Raw genomic sequence first — 21871 nt, 5'->3', positions numbered from 1 at the left:
AGGGGTAATCATACCAGTTCTGTTTCAGGAACAGGGTCTGGGGTTTTATTTAAATCTATTCATTGTCCCAAAGAAAGAAAATTCATTCAGGCCAGTTCTGGATCTGAAAATTTTGAATCGTTATGTAAGAGTGCCAACTTTCAAAATGGTGACTATAAGGACTATTCTGCCTTTTGTTCAGCAAGGGCATTATATGTCCACAATAGACTTACAGGATGCATATGTTCATATTCTGATTCATCCAGATCATTATCAGTTTCTGAGATTCTCTTTTCTAGACAAGCATAACCAATTTGTTGCTCTTCCATTTGGCCTAGTGACAGCTCCAAGAATCTTTTCAAAAGTTCTCGATGCCCTACTCTCTGTAATCTAGAGAATGGGGTATTGCGGTGTTTCCTTATTTGGACGATATCTTGGTACTAGCTCAGTATTTACATTCTGCAGAATCTCACACAAAAAAAACTATTGTTGTTTCTTCAAAGACATGGTTGGAGTATCACTTTTTCCAAAATGTTCTTAGATTCCTCAGACAAGGGTCACCTTTTTAGGTTTCCAGATAGATTCAGTGTCCATGACTCTGTCTCTAACAGACAAGAGAAGATTAAGATTGGTTTCAGCTTGTCGAAACCTTCAGTTTCAATCATTCCCTTCAGTAGCTATATGCATGGAAGTTTTAGGTCTCATGACTGCAGCATCGGACACGATCCCCTTTGCTCATTTTCACATGAGACCTCTCCAGCTTTGTATGCTGAACCAGTGGTGCAGGGATTATACAATGATATCACAATTAATATCCTTAAATCCCAATGTTCGACTATCTCTGACTTGGTGGTTAGATCACCATCGTATAGTTCTAGGGGCCACTTTTTGTTCGTCCAACCTGGACTGTAATCACAACAGATGCAAGTCTTTCAGGTTGGGGAGCTGTCTGGGGATCTCTGACAGCACAAGGGGTTTGGAAATCTCAAGAGGCGAGATTACCAACCAATATCTCAGGGCTCTTCAGGTTTGGCCTCTGTTGAAGAGAGAACTGTTCATTTGTTTCTTAGACAGACAATATCACAACTGTGGCATATGTCAATCATCAGGGTGGGACTCACAGTCCCCAAGTTATGAAAGCAGTATCTTGGATACTTGCTTGGGCGGAATCCAGCTCCTGTCTAATTTCTGCAGTTAATATCCCAGGTATAGACCATTGGAAAGTGGATTATCTCAGCCGTCAGACTTTACACCCGGGGGAGTGGTCCCTCCATCCTGATGTGTTTTCTCAGATTGTTCAGATATGGGGTCATCCAGAAATAGATCTGATGGCTTCTCATCTAAACAAGAAACTTCCCAGGTACCTGTCCAGGTCCAGGGATCCTCAGGCGGAATCAGAAGATGCGTTGACAGTTCCTTGGTGTTGCCAACCTGCTTATATTTTCCTGCCTCTAGTTCTTTTTCCAAGAGTGATCTCCAAAATCATCATGAAACAATTGTTTGTGTTGCTCGTAGCTCTAGCATGGCCTCACAGGTATTGGTATGCGGATCTTGTTCAAATGTCCAGTTGCCAACCTTGGCCACTTCCATTAAGGCTAGACCTTCTATCATAAGGTCCGTTTTTCCATCAGGATCTCAAATTATTAAATTTGAAGGTATGGAAATTGAACGCCTAGTGCTTAATCATAGAGGTTTCTCTGACCCAGTGATTAATACTATGTTACAGGCTCGTAAATCTGTTTCTAGGAAGATTTATTATAGAGTTTGGAAGACTTATATTTCATGGTGGTCTTCTCATAAATTCTTTTGGCATTCTTTTTAGAATTCCTAGAATTTTTCAGTTTCTTCAGGATGGTTTGGATAAGGGTTTGTCTGCAAGTTCCTTGAAGGGACAAATCTCTTCTCTTTCTGTGTTATTTCACAGAAAGATTGCTAACCTTCCTGATATTCACTATTTTGTACAGGCTTTGGTCCGTATTAAGCCTGTCGTTAAATCAATCTCTCCTCCTTGGAGTCTTAATTTGGTTTTAAAGGCTTTACAGGCTCCTCCGTTTGAGCCTATGCATTCTTTGGACATTAAATAACTTTCTTGGAATGTGCTGTTCCTTTTGGCCATCTCTTCTGCTAGAAGAGTTTCTGAATTATCTACTTTTTCTTGTGAATCTCCTTTTTTGATTATTCATCAGGATAAGGCAGTTTTGCGGACTTCATTTAAATTCTTACCTAAAGTTGTGAAATCTAACAACATTAATAGAGAAATTGTTGTCCCTTCTTTGTGTCCTAATCCTAAGAATTCTTTGGGGAGATCCTTACATTCTTTGGATGTGGTAAGAGCTTTGAAATATTATGTTGAAGCTACTAAAGATTTCAGGAAGACTTCTAGTCTATTTGTTATCTTTTCTGGTTCTAGGAAAGGTCAGAAGGCTTCTGCCATTTCCTTGGCAACTTGGTTAAAGCTTTTGATTCATCGAGCTTATTTGGAGTCGGGTCAAGCCCCGCCTCAGAAAGTTACAGCTCATTCTACTAGATCAGTCTCTACTTCGTGGGCTTTTAAGACTGAAGCTTCAATTGATCAGATTTGCAAAGCAGCAACTTGGTATTCTTTGCATAGAATTACTAAATTCTACCGTTTTGATGCATTTGCTTCCTCGGAAGCAGTTTTTAGTAGAAAAGTTTTTTTCTTTCATTTATGCGAAAAACTTATTTTTTTTGGTTGTGGATTTAATTTTTTCAGTGGAAAATGGCTGTTTTTATTTTATCCCTCCCTCTCTAGTGACTCTTGTGTGGAATTCCACATCTTGGGTATTGCTTTTGCTATCCCATACGTCACTAGCTCATGGACTCTTGCCAATTACATGAAAAAAAACATTATTTATGTAAGAACTTACCCGATAAATTCATTTCTTTCATATAAAGCACAATTATTTCCTAATTCCTTTGTTGGTGCTTTTTACTCCTTTATCAACCCCACTACTTGGCTATTCGTTAAACTGAATTGTGGGTGTGGTGAGGGGTGTATTTATAGGCATTTTGAGGTTTGGGAAAATTTGCCCCTCCTGGTAGGATTGTATATCCCATACGTCACTAGCTCATGGACTCTTGCCAATATGAAAGAAATGAATTTATCAGGTAAGTTCTTACATAAATTATGTTATTCCAAGTTTGTGGAGAAACCTTTCTTGGCTAAAACTAAGCGTTTAATCTCCATGCAGTCAGCTTCAGCAATCTAGATTTTGATGAACAAAAGGACCCTGTTCCAGCAGATCCCTGTGACAAGGTAACTTCCATGGAGGAGATGAGTACATCCCCACCAGGTCCTCCAACCACATCTTTCGCGGCCACTTATGGAGCAATTAGTATCACTAATGCCTGCTCCTGCTTGATGCGGGCCACTACGCGAGGGAGAAGTGGTAACAGCAGAAAAATGTAAATTAGATTGAACCTCCAAGGCACTGCTAATGCATCTATTAGCTCCGCCTGAGGATCCCTGGACTGCGACCCATATATGGGTAGCTTGGAACTGAGCTGGGTTGCCATGAGATCTATCTCCGGCGTCCCACATCTGTTGAAAATCTCTGCAAACACCTCAGGATAGAAGGATTGTCTGCTGAGGAAATCAGCTTCCTAGTTGTCCACTCCCGGAATGTGGATCACTGACAGTAAGCAGTTGTGGGCATCCGCCCATTCCAGAATCCGATATACTTCCCTCATTGCTAGGGAGCTCCTCGTTCCCCCCTGATGGTTGATGTAAGCTACCAAGGTCATATTGTCTGATTGAAAATCTGATAAACTGGGACAAACCCAGAAGAGGCCAAGCCTTCAGAGCATCGAAGATCACTCAAAGTTCCAAAATGTTGATCAGGAGGAGGGATTCCTCTCAAGTTCATAGTCCCTGTGTCTTCCTGGCACCACAAACAGCTCCCCATCCTGAGAGACTTGCGTCCGTAGTCACAATCTCCCAGGATGGTCTCAAGAATGTTGTCCCTTGGGACAGGTGATCTGGACAGAGCTACTAGGAGAGCGATTCTCTCAACCGGTTGTCCAGAGAAATCTGAGACAGATCCGAATGATCGCCGTTCCACTGTCTCATATAGCATGCACAGCTATAGTGGTCTGAGATGGAATCTGACAAAAGGAATGATGTCCATGCTGGACACCATGAGACCAATCGCCTCCATACACCGAGCTACAGAGGGCCTTAAGGAGGTCTGGAGGGCAAGACAAGCGGAAGTTAGCTTGTAACGTCTCTGGTCTGTAAGGAATATCCTCATGGATATGGAGAACTCTTTTGTAAGTTTATCTTCCATTCATGAGATCGAAGAAGAAATAGAAGAGCTTCCGAATGGTCTGCTGCCAGACGACAGGATGGTGCTTGAACCAGAATATTGTCAAAGTATGGTGCTACTGCTGTACCCTTAGTTCTGGCCACTGCAAGCAGAGCCCCCAGAACCTTCGTAAAAACTCTTGGGCTTTGCGGAGGGCTGCTGATGTTGGGATTTATCCGAACGAAAGGAACGAAAATTAGGACCTTGTCCTTTAGGTTTGTTGTTCTTATCCTGCGGTAAAAAGGCACCTTTTCTTCCAGTAACCGTGGAGATAATTGAGTCCAGACCTGGACCAAATAGAAGCTTTCCCTTAAATGGGAGGGGAAGAAGTCTTGACTTAGAAGTCATGTCTGCACACCAGGACTTCAGCCAGAGTGCCCTATGGGCTTGAACAGAAAAACCTGAAGCCTTGGCATTCAGGTGAATAATTTGCATATATGCATCACAAATAAAAGAATTAGCCACCCTTAAGGTCTTAATTCTTTCTTGGATCACATTGAGGGGACCCTCCACCTCGATCAACTCAGATGAGTCGCACCAGTAGGTAGCCGCTCCAGCAAAAGCCGCTGCAAGTTAAAACAAATATCCCGTATGTTGAAACATCTTTCTTAACAGTTTCTATTTTCTTATCCATGGGCTCTTTAAACGACAAACTATCCTCAAGTGTGGGATAGTAGTGCGTTTAGCAAGCGTGGAGATAGCGCCATCCACCTTGGGGATGGAACCCCACAGCTCTAATTGAGAGTCCCGAACCGGGAACAATTTTTTAAAGGTAGAAGGGGAAAATGAAGAACCAATTCTTTCCTATTCATTCTCAATAATGTTCGCCATCTTCACGGAAACCGGGAAAGTCTGTGGTATAACCCTGTCCTCGTAGACCTTATCTAATTTAGGAATCAAAGGTTCCTCAGGCAATTTAGCCTCTGGAACCTCTGAAGTAGCCAACACTTTCTTTAGCAGAAAGCGTAAATGTTGAATCCTAAATCTAAAGTCTAGTTCCTCCGCAGCTGGAGGCTTAGATGCAGCAGATTGCGACCCAGAAAGAGCACCCTCTGAAGTATCAGAGACTTCTTCATCATCGGATTGTCTTGTATCAGATAAATAATCTACTAGATAGCTCTGTGTCAGCCTATGCATTGGGTTGACATTAAATTGTTGTCCTGGAAGGTTTTTTCTATTGGCTATTTCTTCGGCAAGCAGAGTTTCTGAAATGGCTGCCTTGCACTGTGAGCCTTCTTATCTTGTGTTCCAAACTGATAAGGCTGTCCTACTTACCCGCTTGGGTTTTCTTCCTAAGGTGGTGTCTGATTGTAACATCAATCAGGAGATTGTGGTTCCTTCCTTGTGTCCTAATCCTCCTTCGAAGGAAAGTTTACTTCATAATTTGGATGTGGTTCGATCTTTGAAGTTTTATCTTCAAGCTACTAAGGATTTTCGACAAACTTCTTCTTTGTTAGTTATCTACTCTGGGAAGAGTAAGGGTCTGAAGGCTTCTTTGACTTTATCTTTTTGGTTGAGGAGAGTTATACGTGCTTTGCTTATGAGTCAGCGGGACTTAGACCTCCTCAGAGGATTACGGCGGCTTCCTCTTGGGCCTTTAAGAACCAGGCCTCTATGGATCAGATTTGTAAGGCTGCTACTTGATCCTCCTTACATACTTTTTCAAAATTCTACAAATTTGACTTTTTTGCTTCAGCTGAAGCAGCTTTTGGGAGACAGGTTTTGCAGGCTGTGGTGCCCTCAGATTAGGTTCAGCATTTCTTTTACCCCTCCCGTTATCATTCAGTGTCCTCGAGAGCTTGGGTATAGTTTTCACAACAGTAAGGAATGATGCCTTGGACTCTCCTCATATTAAGAAGGAAAACATAAATTATGCTAACCTGATAATTTAATTTCCTTCTGTATGAGGAGAGTCCACGGCCCTCGCCCGTATACTCCGATGGGCGGACCAACATTTTTCTCTTCTGGCACCATTTATTCCATGATGTTTCTCCTACTGTTCTTTGTTCCCTTGGCAGAATGACTGGGATATGAGGGAAGTAGGGGGCAGTATTTAAGCCTTTGGCTGGGGTGTCTTTGCTTCCTCCTGGTGGCCAGGTTCAGTATTTCCCAACAGTAAGGAATGATGCCGTGGACTCTTCTAATACAAAAGGAAATGAAATTATCAGGTAAGAATAATTTATATTTCTCTTGTAAGATATATTGAGTCCACGGATTCATCCTTACTTGTGGGATATTCTCCTCCCCTACAGGAAGTGGCAAAGAGAGCACCCACAGCAGAGCTGCCTATATAGCTCCCCCTTAGCTCCACCCCCCAGTCATTCTCTTTGCCTACTCTAAGTAACTAGGAAGTGCAGAGCGAGTGTGGTGACAAAAATGTTAGTTTTTTATTTCTCAAGCAAAAGTTTGTTATTTTAAATGGTGCCGGTGTGTACTATTTACTCTTTGGCAGAAAAAGAGATGAAGATTTCTGCAAGGAGGATTATGATCTTAGCACTTTGTAACTAAGATCCACTGCTGTTCTCACAAGGGCTGAAGAGTACAGGAAAGCTTCAGTTGGGGGAACGGTTTGCATGCTAAGCTGCATATGAGGTATGTTCAGTCTATGTTTTTCTAGACAGACTTTGTTTATTCTAGAAAAGGCTGGCAATATCCCCTTGGGGAAAGGGTAAGCTGTATTCAGACACTTGGATAGGAATTTCAGCTTACTTGAAGGGCTCATTTGTTACTGGTGACACTGTTAGGAAAAAACGTTTTTTTGTTTGTTCAGTAAAGGATGCAATTATAAAGTTTTTTTGAAGGGACCGAAGGGGTCATTGTGGCTTGTGTTAGGGTTTTTTAACCCACATGGTTAATCAAGAGACACTCAGGTGTTTTTCTAATAGGCCTCAAAAAAACGAGTGAGGTGGGAGGGGCCTATTTTCGCGCCTCAGTTACGCAGTTTCTTTTCCTTAGAGACATCCAACTGCTTCTCCAGTGGTTCCTGCTGTGTTTGAGGGCTGTAAAGGAGTTTTTTTTCCCCACAAATCGTTCTGAAGGTCAGGTAGGCGCCACAGCAGAGCTGTGGCAAGGTGCTAAAAGTCTTTTTTGCCGGTTTTGACGTTTTTTCAATCCGGTTTTGCTATTAAGGGGTTAATTGTTTATTTGCATAGTTGTGCAAAGTTACTAAGGCTGTAAGATACTACTGTAAAAATGTTGTTAAGTTTACTGCTTTTTTACAATGTTTTGCAGAACTTGTGCAGCTTTTTTTCTCTTAAAGGCACAGTACCGTTTTATTTCTAAGTGTTATTTACTTTGATTACAGTGTTTTCCAAGCTTGCTTGTTACATTACTAGCCTGTTTAACATGTCTGATACCAAGGAAAATCCTTGTTCAATATGTTTGGAAGCCATTGTGGAACCCCCTCTTAGAATGTGTCCCAAATGTACTGATATGTCTATAAATTATAAAGAACATATATTAGCACTTAAAAATAGAGCAATAGATGATTCTCAGTCAGAAGTAAATGAGTGTTCGCCATCTAGCTCTCCCCAAGTGTCACAACCAGTAACGCCCGCACAAGTGACGCCAAGTACCTCTAGTGCGTCACATTCATTTACTTTACAAGACATTGCCACAGCTATGAATACAACCCTCACTGAGGTTTTGTCCAAACTGCCTGGTTTACAAGGAAAGCGGGACAGCTCTGGGTTAAGGAAAAATGCTGAGCCGTCTCACGCCTTAGTAGCCATTTCTGATATGCCCTCACAATGCTCTGAAGGGGCGAGGGATTTGTTATCTGAGGGAGAAATTTCTGATTCAGGAAAGACACTTCCTCAGACAGATTCTGATATGACTTCCTTTAAATTTAAGCTTGAACACCTCCGCTTATTGCTTAGGGAGGTATTAGCAACTCTAGATGATTGTGACCCTATAGTGGTCCCAGAGAAATTGTGTAAAATGGATAGATACTTAGAGGTTCCTGTTTACACTGATGTTTTTCCAGTCCCTAAGAGGATTGTAAATATTATTGCTAAGGAGTGGGATAGACCAGGTATTCCGTTCACTCCCCCTCCTGTTTTTAAGAAAATGTTTCCCATATCTGATACCATAAGGGACTCATGGCAGACAGTTCCTAAGGTGGAGGGAGCTATTTCTACTCTGTCTAAGCGTACAACTATACCTTTCGAGGACAGTTGTGCTTTCAAAGATCCTATGGATAAAAAATTAGAGGGTCTCCTGAAGAAAATTTTTGTTCATCAAGGTTTTTCTCTCCAACCTATTGCGTGCATTGTTCCTGTAACGACTGCAGCTGCTTTCTGGTTCTAGGCTCTAGAAGAGGCTCTTCAAATGGAGACTCCATTAGAGGAAATTATGGACAGAATTAAGGCACTTAAGTTGGCTAATTCTTTTATTACAGATGCCGCTTTTCAACTGGCTAAATTAGCGGCAAAGAATTCAGGTTTTGCCATTTTAGCACGCAGGGCGTTATGGCTTAAGTCCTGGTCTGCTGATGTGTCATCTAAATCTAAAATTTTGAACATTCCTTTCAAAGGTAAGACCCTATTTGGGCCTGAACTGAAGGAGATTATTTCAGACATCTCTGGAGGGAAAGGTCATGCCCTCCCTCAGGATAGATCAAAATAATTTTCGTTCCTTTCGGAACTTTAAGAGTGGTCCCGCTTGAGCTTCCTCTGATACAAAGCAAGAGGGGAATTTTGCCCAATCCAAGTCAGTCTGGAGACCTAACCAGGCTTGGAACAAGGGTAAACAGGCCAAGAAGCCTGCAGCTGCCTCTAAGACAGCATGAAGGGGTAGCCCCCGATCTGGGACCGAATCTAGTAGGGGGCAGACTCTCTCTCTTCGCTCAGGCTTGGGCGAGAGATGTTCAGGATCCCTGGGCTTTAGAAATTGTGTCCCAGTGATATCTTCTGGAATTCAAGGGCTCCCTTACAAGGGGGAGATTTCACATTTCTCGATAGTCTGTAAACCAGACAAAGAGAGAGGCGTTCTTACGCTGTGTAGAAGACCTACATACCATGGGGGTGATTTGCCCAGTCCCAAAGGAGGAACAGGGGCTAGGGTTTTATTCAAACCTGTTTGTGGTTCCCAAGAAAGAGGGAACTTTCAGACCAATCTTGGATCTCAAAATTCTAAAAAATTCCTCAAAGTTCCATCATTCAAGATGGAGACTATTCGGACTATTCTACCTCTGATCCAGGAGGGTCAATATATGACTACCGTGGACTTAAAGGATGCGTATCTACACATCCCTATTCACAGAGATCATCATCAATTCCTTAGATTCGCCTTTCTAAACGGGCATTACCAGTTTGTGGCCCTTCCTTTCGGGTTGGCCACGGCTCCCAGAATTTTCACAAAAGTGCTAGGGTCCCTTCTGGCGTTTCTACGACCACGGGGCATAGCAGTGGCGCCTTATCTAGACAACATCTTAATTCAGGTGTCGACTTTCCAGCTAGCCAAGTCTCACACAGACATCGTGTTGACTTTTCTGACATCTCACGGGTGGAAGGTGAACATAAAAGAGAGTTCTATCTTCCCACTTACAAGAGTTTCCTTCCTAGGGACTCTGATAGACTCGGTAGAAATTTAAAATATTTCTGACGGAGGTCAGAAATTTAAAACTCTTATCCACTTGCCGAATTCTTCATTCCATTCCTCGGCCATCAGTGGCTCAGTGTATGGAGGTAATCGGACTCATGGTAGCGGCAATGGACATAGTTCCTTTTGCCCGTCTACACCTCAGACCACTGCAACTATGCATGCTCAAACACTGGAATGGGGATTATGCAGACTTATCTCCTCAACTGCATCTTGACCAGGAGACCAGAGATTCTCTTCTCTGGTGGTTGTCTCAGGACCACCTGTCTCAGGGAATGTGCTTCCGCAGGCCAGAGTGGCTCATTTCAACGACAGATGCCAGCCTGTTAGGCTGGGGTGCAGTCTTGAACTCCCTGAAAGCACAGGGCTTTTGGTCTCGGGAGGAAGCTCTCCTCCCGATAAACATTTTAGAACTGAGAGCGATTTTCAATGCGATTCAGGCGTGGCCTCAGTTTGCTGCGGCCAAATTCATCAGGTTTCAGTCGGACAACATCACGACTGTAGCTTATATCAATCATCAGGGAGGAACAAGGAGTTCTCTAGCGATGATGAAGGTAACCAAAATAATCCGGTGGGCACAGAATCACTCTTGCCATCTCTCAGCAATCCACATCCCAGGAGTAGAGAACTGGGAGGCGGATTTTCTAAGTCGTCAGACTCTTCATCCGGGGGAGTGGGAACTCCATCCGGAGTTATTCGCCCAGCTGATTCAGCTATGGGGCACACCAGAATTGAATCTGATGGCGTCACGTCAGAATGCCAAACTTACTCGTTACGGGTCCAGGTCCCGGGATCCCAAGGCGGTTCTGATAGATGCTTTAGCAGTGCCTTGGTCCTTCAATCTGGCTTATGTATTTCCACCGTTTCCTCTCCTCCCACGTCTGGTTGCCAGAATCAAGCAGGAGAGAGCTTTGGTAATTCTGATAGCTCCTGCATGGCCACGCCGGACTTGGTATGCAGACCTAGTGGACATGTCCTCGATTTCACCATGGACTCTGCCAATGAGGCGGGACCTTCTAATTCAAGGCCCGTTCATGCATCCAAATCTAATTTCTCTGCGTCTGACTGCTTGGAGATTGAAGGCATGATTTTATCAAAGCGTGGTTTCTCTGAATCGGTCATTGATACCCTGATTCAGGCTAGAAAGCCTGTCACCAGGAAGATTTATCATAAGATTTGGCGCAAATATCTTTATTGGTGTGAATCCAAAGGTTACTCGTGGAGTAAGATTAGGATTCCTAGAATATTGTCTTTTCTCCAAGAAGGTTTGGAGAAGGGATTATCTGCTAGTTCTCTTAAAGGTCAAATATCTACTTTGTCTATTCTACTTCACAAACGTCTGGCAGATGTCCCAGACGTTAAAGCATTTAGTCAGGCTTTGGTCAGAATCAAGCCTGTATTTAAACCTGTTGCTCCGCCATGGAGCCTAAACATAGTTCTTAAAGTTCTTCAAGGGGTTCCATTTGAACCTATGCATTCCATAGATATTAAGCTTCTATCTTGGAAAGTTTTGTTTTTAGTAGCTATCTCTTCGGCTCGAAGAGTTTCTGAGCTATCTGCTTTGCAATGTGATTCCCCTTACCTTGTTTTCCATGCAGATAAGGTGGTTTTACGTACCAAACCTGGGTTTCTTCCTAAGGTTGTTTCTAATAAGAATATCAATCAAGAGATTGTGGTTCCTTCTTTGTGTCCTAATCCTTCATCTAAGAAGGAACGTCTGTTACACAATCTTGATGTGGTTCGTGCTTTAAAATTCTTCTTACACGCAACTAAAGATTTCCGTCAAACATCTTCTTTGTTTGTTGTTTATTCTGGTAAACGGAGAGGTCAAAGGGCTACGGCTACCTCTCTTTCCTTTTGGCTGAAAAGCATCATCCGTTTGGCCTATGAGACTGCTGGACAGCAGCCTCCTAAAAGGATTACTGTTCATTCTACTAGAGCTGTGGCTTCCACATGGGCTTTTAAAAATGAGGCTTCTGTTGAACAGATTTGTAAGGCGGTGACTTGGTCTTCGCTTCATACTTTTTCCTAATTTTACAAATTCGATACTTTTGCTTCTTCGGAGGCTTTTTTTGGGAGAAAGGTTCTACAAGCAGTGGTGCCTTCCGTTTAAGGTCCCTGTCTTGTCCCTCCCTTCATCCGTGTCCTAAAGCTTTGGTATTGGTATCCCACAAGTAAGGATGAATCTGTGGACTCGATACATCTTACAAGAGAAAACATAATTTATGCTTACCTGATAAATTTATTTCTCTTGTGATGTATCGAGTCCACGGCCCGCCCTGTTTTTTAAGACATGCATATATATTTTTATTTTTAAACTTTCAATCACCACTGCACCCCTATGGTTTCTCCTTTTTCTTCCTAGCCTTCGGTCAAATGACTGGGGGGTGGAGCTAAGGGGGAGCTATATAGGCAGCTCTGCTGTGGGTGCTCTCTTTGCCACTTCCTGTAGGGGAGGCGAATATCCCACAAGTAAGGATGAATCCGTGGACTCGATACATCACAAGAGATATAAATTTATCAGGTAAGCATAAATTATGTTTTTTCATGTGACAAAACTGAAGAAATGGCACTTTGCTACAATGTAAAGTAGTGAGTGTACAGCCTGCATAACAGTGTAAATTTGCTGTCCCCTCAAAATAACTCAACACACAGCCATTATTGTCTAAACAGTTGGCAACAAAAGTGAGTACACCCCTAAGTGGAAATGTCTAAATTGGGCCCAATTAGCCTTTTTCCCTCCCTGGTGTCTTGTGACTCGTTAGTGTTACAAGGTCTCCGGTGTATATGGGGAGCAGGTGTGTTAAATTTGGTGTTATCGCTCTCACACTCTCTCATACTGGTCACTGGAAGTTCAACATGGCACCTCATGGCAAAGAATTCTCTGAGGATCTGAAAAAAAAAAAAGAATTGTTGCTCTACATAAAGATGGCCTAGGCTTTAAGTCAGATTGCCAAGACCCTGAAACTGAGCTGCAGCACGGTGGGCAAGATCATACAGCGGTTTTACAGGACAGATTCCACTCAGAACAGGCCTCGCCATGGTCGACCAAAGAAGTTGAGTGCACATGCTCAGCGTCTTATCCAGAGGTTGTCTTTGGGAAATAGACTATGACGTATGAGTGCTGCCAGCATTGCTGCAGAGGTTGAAGGGGTGGGGGGTCAGCCTGTCAGTGCTAAGACCATACACTGCACACTGCATCAAACTGGTCTGCTTTGCAGTCGTTCCAGAAGGAAGCCTCTTCTAAAGATGATGCACAAGAAAACCCACAGTTTGCTGAAGACAAGCAGGCTAAGGACATGGATTACTGGAACCATGTCCTGTGGTCTGATGAGACCAAGATAAAAACTTATTTGGTTCAGATGGTGTCAAGCGTGTGTGGCAGCAACCAGATGATGAGTATAAAGACAAGTGTGTCTTGCCTACAGTCAAGCATGGTGGTAAGAGTGTTTATGGTCTGGGCCTGCACAAGTGCTGCCAGCACTGGGGAGCTACAGTTCATTGAGGGAACCATGAATGCCAACATGTACTGTGACACACTAAAGCAGAGCATGATCCCCCTCCCTTCGGAGACTAGGCCGCAGGGCAGTATTCCAAGATAATAACCCCAAACACACCTCCAAGATGACCACTGCCTTGCTAAAGAAGCTGAGGGTAAAGCTGATGGACTGGCCAAGCATGTCTCCAGATCTAAACCCTATTGAGCATCTGTGGGGCATCCTCAAACGAAAGGTTGGGGAGTGCAAGGTCTGTAACATCCACCAACTCTGATGTCGTCATGGAGGAGTGGTAGAGGACTCCAGTGGCATTCTGTGAAGCTCTGGTGAACTCCATGCACCAAGAGGGTTAATTCAGTGCTGGAAAATAATGTTGGCCACACAAAATATTTACATTTTTGTCCCAATTTGGACATTTCCATTTAGGGGCGTACTCACTTTTGCTGCCAATGGTTTAGACATTAATGGCAAATGTACACTGTTATACAGTGTACAGGAAAAATAATTGGTTTTATTAACGTCCATTGTTTCTTATTTTATAAAATACACAGCTCTTAAAAACAAAAACAAGAAAAAAAACTGAGACTTGTTTCATGATGTCTGTTCCCTACTAATGAATGGCATTGTGATTTCCTTGGCATATCTTGAATGTGTTTTAGTGCCACATATGAAAGCAGTTAGTTTTTTTTCCAGAGCTGGTGGTTAGCAAATTGGACATACATTTTTTCCATGTGCTTCACAGCGGAAAATTTTAAAACTTACAATATAAACCGTTTTTATATATAAAAAAGATTAGTCATTAAACTGCCAATAACGATGAGTGCTGCAGAGAGGGGAGCAAAGCCCCTCCCCACTCTGCAGGAAGTTACTGGTTCATCTAGTCTAGAGCAGTGTGTGAAACGCTTTTAACATGTGAGCATTACAAGGCATTTCATTCTGCAGCTCTGCAGTGTTTGCTTCTTTCCATAACAGCTGGGATGGAATGCTACTGTTGGGGGAGTGATTTTTGCCTGTGCTTTCCTATAAACGGCCTCTCCGCTTTTGACTGTGCAGCACTCAAAACCTATGAAACAAAAGAGGCATTCCAGAGCAAAAACGAGCGAATATTAATTAGTGCGTGATGATGATTGAGAGATCAATCTTAAAGTGCTGAATTTATACCTTTGCATGACGAAAGAAGGAATTATCAAGTGCTGTGATCTGTGAGGTTTACATTTATTGTGACTAATTTTACTGCATTTTCCCACTCTTAGTGGAGAGATTTGTGCTAACCATTCACGTGTAATGTTTTTTACATTGTGAATATTTTTAACTCAGGATCCTATTATTTGTTTTGAGGAATAATAATTCTGTTTGCGGTTTTTGTCATAGTCAAGTAAACATCCTCTTCATTTCTGCCATGTGGGTCATTTGGGATTTAGTTGGCTGCATTTCTCAGGGAGAACCCTTTTCTCTTGTGACCTGAGTCATCACATGTGAATGAAACTCCTACCCATCAAGCCACTGTGGATTTGATTGTTGCTGGTTTTGTAGACCGTGCTGGATTTTTATGCTTTACACAGGAGCTCAGTGATGGATTAAAACCGATGACAGCGCTACAATAAATGAAAAAGCAATTCGGCTCCATGCGAAATACCACACTTATTTCAGTGTGTTGCAAGTGACTACAATCAACAAACGGCTGACTAGTCTTTTAGCAACTGATCTTTCATTCTGTAGAAAAATCAATTTACCACTGATTATTTTTTACTAGACTACACACATTTTTATAGTTTAGCAGATTCATCCGTGTAGGTTGTTTCATAAATACCATAGCATCATCAACTGGATGCCTGTATATTAATATTATTAGTTTGTAAACTTTTATATTCTAATTTATATAAAGACTGTATCGTTTATTTATATGTATCCAGTTAAAGCTGGTTAGTCTGTTAGTAATATATATATTTTTATTACTGATCAATCCTGAATTTTATATATAATGCAAGTGGCGAACAGCACATTCTACAATTTTATATTTTTAGAAAAATAAATTCAGCACTGAAACGTCAACCATAGCACAGGTATAAACTTATTTGGCAGCCTGCTAATGCCTGACTTTGTTACAGAACACATGGATAATATATTTATTCCAAATCTAAATAAAACCAGCCGTGTATGTATTGTAGTTTTGGAGGATGGGGACGATGATATCCTTGATTTTACTTCCAGGGTACCTCGACGAAATACTTATAATTCATCTTCTGAAAATGTGATGGTAAGAAATTAGTGTTTATTGCTGAATTAAACGTGTTGCAATATTAATGTCTTAAAAATGACTCAATCCAGATGCAACACTTCCTAGAATTGCTTCTAACATTTTTTAGCTAAAGTTTAGACTAATTTTTGGGGTTAGCTCTGTAAAACATGTATTTGCATTCATGGTTTTGGCCAGTTAAAAAGGTTATTAATAAATATGTCTGATGTCTTAGTGTTGGGATCTTATGCATTCACTTTCAGTTCTCCATATATTTTTGTAAAATGACTCCTAATCTTTTTTTCCCCTTTTAATTTTTAATCGGGCAGCATGCAAAGCAAAGTCCCTATTTGTACTCTACTAATAGAATATATATATATATCAGAGAAAAATATGGATGTGTAACCTTTTGGTTTTATTAGGTTTTATTAGAACATATTGTAACAATCTTCAGTTTATTCTTTAACAATGTTGTTGGTTATAGACCTACTATATATCTTTTATAACAGATTATCTATTTTTTTTCAGAACTGTTTGACAGTGTTCTGCAATAGCCCGTTTTCCTTTAAAGTCAAGGCCACTATATTATATTGTATAATAAACATTAATAAAATAAATGATGTCAGTCTGATGGGTCTGATTGCATATTTTGGCTTAATTTATGGGCCTTGCTCTGATACTTAGATCTAAGTACTGTCCCTTTAACATTTTGGTATGGCTGTACAAATGACACCTCTTTCCCTGTAAAGGGAATTCCTTCATATGTCTTAATAGTGCATAAGAGTCTCATTACTTCAGCTTCTGTAATTGTTAAAGTTCCTTTTCCATACCTTTTTTTTTTTTTTTTACTAATTAATCAATTTTTAATTTGTGGAGCCCTTTATATATGTCCTTCTTCCCCCACATCAACAACAAGTTGTTTATTAGAGAAACTGGTGCAGAGCTGTATTTGTCTAGTAAATGATTGATTGGATTAGGGGAGGTGAATCATATTTTGGTCTAATCTAGAAAGTTAACTGCTGCACACAACTTCTACAGAATGGTTACTATTCACAATGTTTTTCTCAAGTGTCTTCAGTGCTGTTCTCTTATTTTAATTCTTTACGGGGACCAATTGTAGAAGCTTTGCATTTTTGTACTGAGCACCTTTATCTTGGAGCTCACAGATTCTGACACCCTGTAACAGAAGTTTTGTGCATTTACAATGATGCATCTTTTTCTCAGCTGTACTTCAAACGAGTACACACAATACAGAGTGCGACTTTTACGTTTTTGTAGTTTTTAAACAGTTAAAAAATGACATAACGTTTTACAAAATGCCACCTTAACAACAGAGAGCAAGGCAGCCACTGCAAAAATTAGGCATGGGCATTAGACAGCTTTTTTAGCTCCCGAATGCGGAAGTAGGTGGACAGTTGTGGACGTCTGCTATTTTCAATGCCAGATTCTTTCTTGTGAAAGATCACCACACTGGATTTGCACAGCTCTTTCATAAGAATCGACAAAGTCCACGAGCGGCCACCTACTTAGCTGCCGAAGGCCCATGAATAGCAAAAATTTATTTTATGAATACCATAGAATAATTAACTGGATGCATGCATATTAATATTATTGTGTAAACGTCTATATTATAATTTATATGAAGACGTATCCTTATTTAACTATATCCAAAAATGTAAAGCTCCCACTCTGTTTCATGCACATTAAACCTCAAAAGTGACAACGTCCCTGAGTGAACCATTCAAAAAACAACTGCTTTGAAGAGAGCTGTAGGCACAAGAGGATAAACCATAACATAATGAATACCAGCAAGTAACCATGCTGTTGTAGTTGTGTCCTGCAGTTTAATATCCCTAAAGGCTCACTGTACTGTAAAATTAGTTTCTCTTTCATGTGTTCCCAATTACGTGTCATAGTAGCTGCAGGGTATAAAATGTATGAGAAAATGCTCATTTACATTGATTTTTTTTATTTTTATGAAATGACTGTTTTTATTGAGTGAAGCCGTAATCCATTGTTCTCAAGAACATGCCCATTTAAATGGGGTTAGCCTGCAGAAATAGCTGACTTTCTAATATTCTCTATCGCTCTTTACATTCATGTCTTTTTATCTTATATATCTTTCTGTACGCAATGCTCAATACTAAGAGAGCAATTTTTAATTTTTTTTGTTATTGCCTCTCTTTCACCCCCTTTAAACCTTGATTGCTGCCTTTTTGTTTGCATACATTTTCTATCGAGAATACTAAAGTATTCATGTTTTCAGTACAGGTGGAGGTTTCAACAGGCAAAGGCAGCTATTTTAAATGACAAAATAAAGGTAAATGACCTATTTATAAACATGATACACTTCAGTGTGTAAAACAGATTATTGGAAACACATTAAAGTGGAGAAAAATTTACAGTACAATATACCGTACTTTTTTTATATAGAACTTAATACTGAACTTTAATAGGAACATTTGTGTTTCTTTGAAGTTAATGCCATGATGTCTTGTTCACTTTGCTTAGAACAATATTGCTGTTCCTCACCAGTGAGGGTCAGAAAAGCATTTCTTGATGGGATAGGTTAGTGGCTCCTATTGGATAGGATCAAACTTGTAGGATTGCTAGAGGCAGTTATCCAGAATTTATATGTGAGATGAAACCGGTATATTGTGACAAGCTCCTGAGTGGTTTGTTCCTAGTTGACCTCTTCTGTTCTATAAAGGGACATTAATCACTAAGTACATTTGATAATCATAGTATATAGAGGATATTTCCCCACCTTTCTCTAGTCATGGGTGCTGCCATGTTTAAATTTGGCTTTCCTTGCTTTCTAGTGCTGTCATGCTTGCACACGTGCAGCAGCATTCTTTCAGATACTTAGTGTAAGCAAAATCACTGCATTCATGATTAGAGAGAGGTGCATGGAATGTATTTAGTGTTTAAAGTCATGGTAAATCCTAGCATTTCAAAAATGCTAGGATTTTCCAGCACTAAAAATAAATAGGACCTTCAGTGATGACCTTGTAAAAATGTGTTTTAGCATACAGAACTAGCACAGCTATTGGCTTAAAGGGGAAAACATAACATCATTGACAAAAAAAGAGCGATGTGCTGTGGGTGACCGTAGCTGCTTAGTTTAGCAAGGATGCAGCGGCATAGAAAGGGGACAATTGGCACTCTTTACTGCAAATCCATCACTAAAGGTCCTATTCATTTTTAGTGCTGGTAAATCCTTGTGTTTTTGAAACACCTAGGCTTTTCCATCACTTTTATTTCATTTTAAGAAGAATACAGCTGTATTTTTAATGACTGCTCTAAGATAACATTCAGAACAGGTGAGTGCCTGCTTGCTCTTTTAAGAAACTCCATAAAACTGTGTTTTACCATATATTTCCCTACTCCCCAATTTTTCTTTATCTTTTATTTATGTTTTTACCTAAAAACACTGCAGGCAGCACTACATCTTCAACCAGTGCTTTCCACTTCCACAAAAAACATGTCCTTGTAAATACAACTGTGGTAGTTTAGCTGCATAACGTTCCCACAAAATCCATTATTGTTATAGCTTTATTTATAAGAGCACACTTTTTGTTGACAAAAGGCAAAGGTTCCCATAGGGTTCTGCCATGTAAGTACTTTATACAACTGCCTGTGAACGGTTTAAACATACTCTTAAAGGGACATTATACACTAAATTTTTTAAATGTATAGTTTTGCTTATTTTTAAATAACATTGCTCTGATTTTCAGACTCCTAACCAAGCCCCAAAGCTACCTTCTCCAGCTTGCTGCTGTTTGTGTAAAGGGTCTTTTCATATGTAAAAGAAGGGGGGGGGGGTGTCTTATTTCCCACTTGCAGTGGGCTTTCCAACTACCTTTTCAACAGAGCTAAACTGAGAGCTTCTAAGTAAGTTTTTAAACAGTTTTATACTGGATTTTTATATCCGTATCTGTGCATCTTATGAAAATGAGTTTATACTGTCCCTTTAATGTTTGGATTTTTTTAAAGTCTGATTAGGCAGGAAAGAGAGGAGTATATATAACTTGGGAAGGGAGGCTTCTACTCTAAGAATTCTCTAGAAATCTTTTAATCTTTTAGACTACAGAGAAATTGAGTTATTGTAAGTCTAAATCTCATTCTATAGCAATTAAACAATTTAATCTAAAAATGTAAATGTTTAAGATTTGTTGTTAAATTTTCAATACTGTGATTGAGAAAATGTGGAAATGTTTTGTTCTATTAAAGGGACACTCAATCAAAATTAAACTTTCATTATTCAGAAGGAGCATGCCATTTTAAACAACTTTCTAATTTACTTCCATTATCTAAATGTTCAGTCTTTTTAAATTTAAACTTTTTGAGTCACCATCTCCTACTGAGCATGTGCAAGAATAAGTGTGTATGCATTTATGGATGGCTGATGGCTGTCACATGGTACGTGTATGCATTTGTGATTGGCTGATGGCTGTCACATGGTACAGGGGGAGTGGAAATAGACATAATTTTTAAAATTGTCAGAAAAAAAATCTACTACTCATTTGAAGTTCAGACTAAGTGCTATTGCATTGTCTTGTTAACTTGCATTTGTTGATTATGCAACTCTACTGTGTTGACTGGTCCTTTAAGGGACATTAAACTGAAAGACTTTATATCCTTCATATGAATAAGCAGTAATTAAATGTGTGTGTATGTGTATGTATTTATATATATATATATATATGTGTATATTTGCTTAAATATAGATTGTTAAAGCATTTAAAACAGAAATTACAAAGAAATGCATGCATTTGTGTGTATATATGATACCCTAGGGTCAGTTGTGCTTTTACTGGTGTGGACAACAATTGGGGAATGAATCGAGCAAGAGATTCTACTAACATAGTATAAATGTAGCTTTCTTCTGTTATGTGTGATCAGTCCACGGGTCATCATTACTTCTGGGATATTATCTGCTCCCCCACAGGAAGTGCAAGAGGATTCACCCAGCAGAGTTGCTATATAGCTCCTCCCCTCTACGTCACCTCCAGTCATTCTCTTGCACCCAAAGACTAGATAGGAGGTGTGAGAGGACTATGGTGTTTATACTTAGTTTTTATAACTTCAATCAAAAGTTTGTTATTTTACAATAGCACCGGAGCGTGTTATTACTTCTCTGGCAGAGTTTGAAGAAGAATCTACCAGAGTTTTTCTTATGATTTTAACCGGAGTAGTTAAGATCATATTGCTGTTTCTCGGCCATCTGAGGGAGGTAAAAGCTTCAGATCAGGGGACAGCGGGCAGTTGAATCTGCATTGAGGTATGTAGCAGTTTTTATTTTCTGAATGGAATTGATGAGAAAATCCTGCTATACCGTTATAATGACATGTATGTATACTCTACACTTCAGTGTTCTGGGGATGGTATTTCACCGGAATTACTCTGTAAAAATACATTACACCTTTTAATAGGTATTTAATTCATGTTAAACGTTTTTGCTGGAATGTAGAATCGTTTGCATTTCTGAGGTACTGAGTGAATAAATATTTGGGCATTATTTTTCCACTTGGCAGTTTGCTTGTTTTGATTATGACAGTTTCGTTTCTCTCTCACTGCTGTGTGTGAGGGGGAGGGGCCGTTTTTGGCGCTCTTTGCTACGCATCAAAAATTTCCAGTCAGTTACACTTATATTTTCTGCATGATCCGGTTCATCTCTAACAGAACTCAGGGGTCTTCAAACTTCTTTGAAGGGAAGTAGATTCTCTCAGCAGAGCTGTGAGATTTATATAGTGACTGTGTTTTAAAACGTTGCTCTGTGATTTTTATGTTTAAAATTTAATTAGTATTGCTTTACTAATGGGAACAAACCTTTGCTAACAAGTTATGTTGTGTTTAAAGAGTGATGCTATAACTGTTTTTCAGTTCATTATTTCAACTGTCATTTAATCGTTTAGTGCTTCTTTGAGGCACAGTACGTTTTTTGTTAAATAAGATTGTAACCAAGTTGCATGTTTATTGCTAGTGTGTTAAACATGTCTGATTCAGAGGAAGATACCTGTGTCATTTGTTCCAATGCCAAGGTGGAGCCCAATAGAAATTTATGTACTAACTGTATTGATGCTACTTTAAATAAAAGCCAATCTGTACAAATTGAAAAAATTTCACCAAACAGCGAGGGGAGAGTTATGCCGTCTAACTCGCCTCACGTGTCAGTACCTGCGTCTCCCGCCCGGGAGGTGCGTGATATTATGGCGCCTAGTACATCTGGG

General features: G+C 40.2%; 1 protein-coding gene across 3 annotated transcripts in view; it reads left to right on the top strand.

Annotated features, from left to right (window-relative positions):
- ANKRD28 (ankyrin repeat domain 28) overlaps window positions 1-21871 on the top strand; it is a 1012368-nt gene that overhangs the window by 129983 nt on the left and 860514 nt on the right. The window contains exon 1 of one of the 3 annotated variants that reach the window (XM_053714204.1): window positions 14283-15659. The exons of 1 other annotated variant lie outside the window; for it this stretch is intronic. In XM_053714204.1, the coding sequence (XP_053570179.1) occupies window positions 15492-15659 (168 nt within the window). In that variant the 5' untranslated portion in view covers window positions 14283-15491. Of the gene's footprint in view, window positions 1-14282; window positions 15660-21871 lie in introns of those variants that run through there. One more of the 3 variants, XM_053714203.1, reaches the window with a different exon arrangement.

Source organism: Bombina bombina, chromosome 5 (assembly GCF_027579735.1).
Source record: "Bombina bombina isolate aBomBom1 chromosome 5, aBomBom1.pri, whole genome shotgun sequence".
Taxonomy (NCBI): domain Eukaryota; kingdom Metazoa; phylum Chordata; class Amphibia; order Anura; family Bombinatoridae; genus Bombina; species Bombina bombina.
This window is presented reverse-complemented; position numbering and strand designations above follow the sequence as displayed.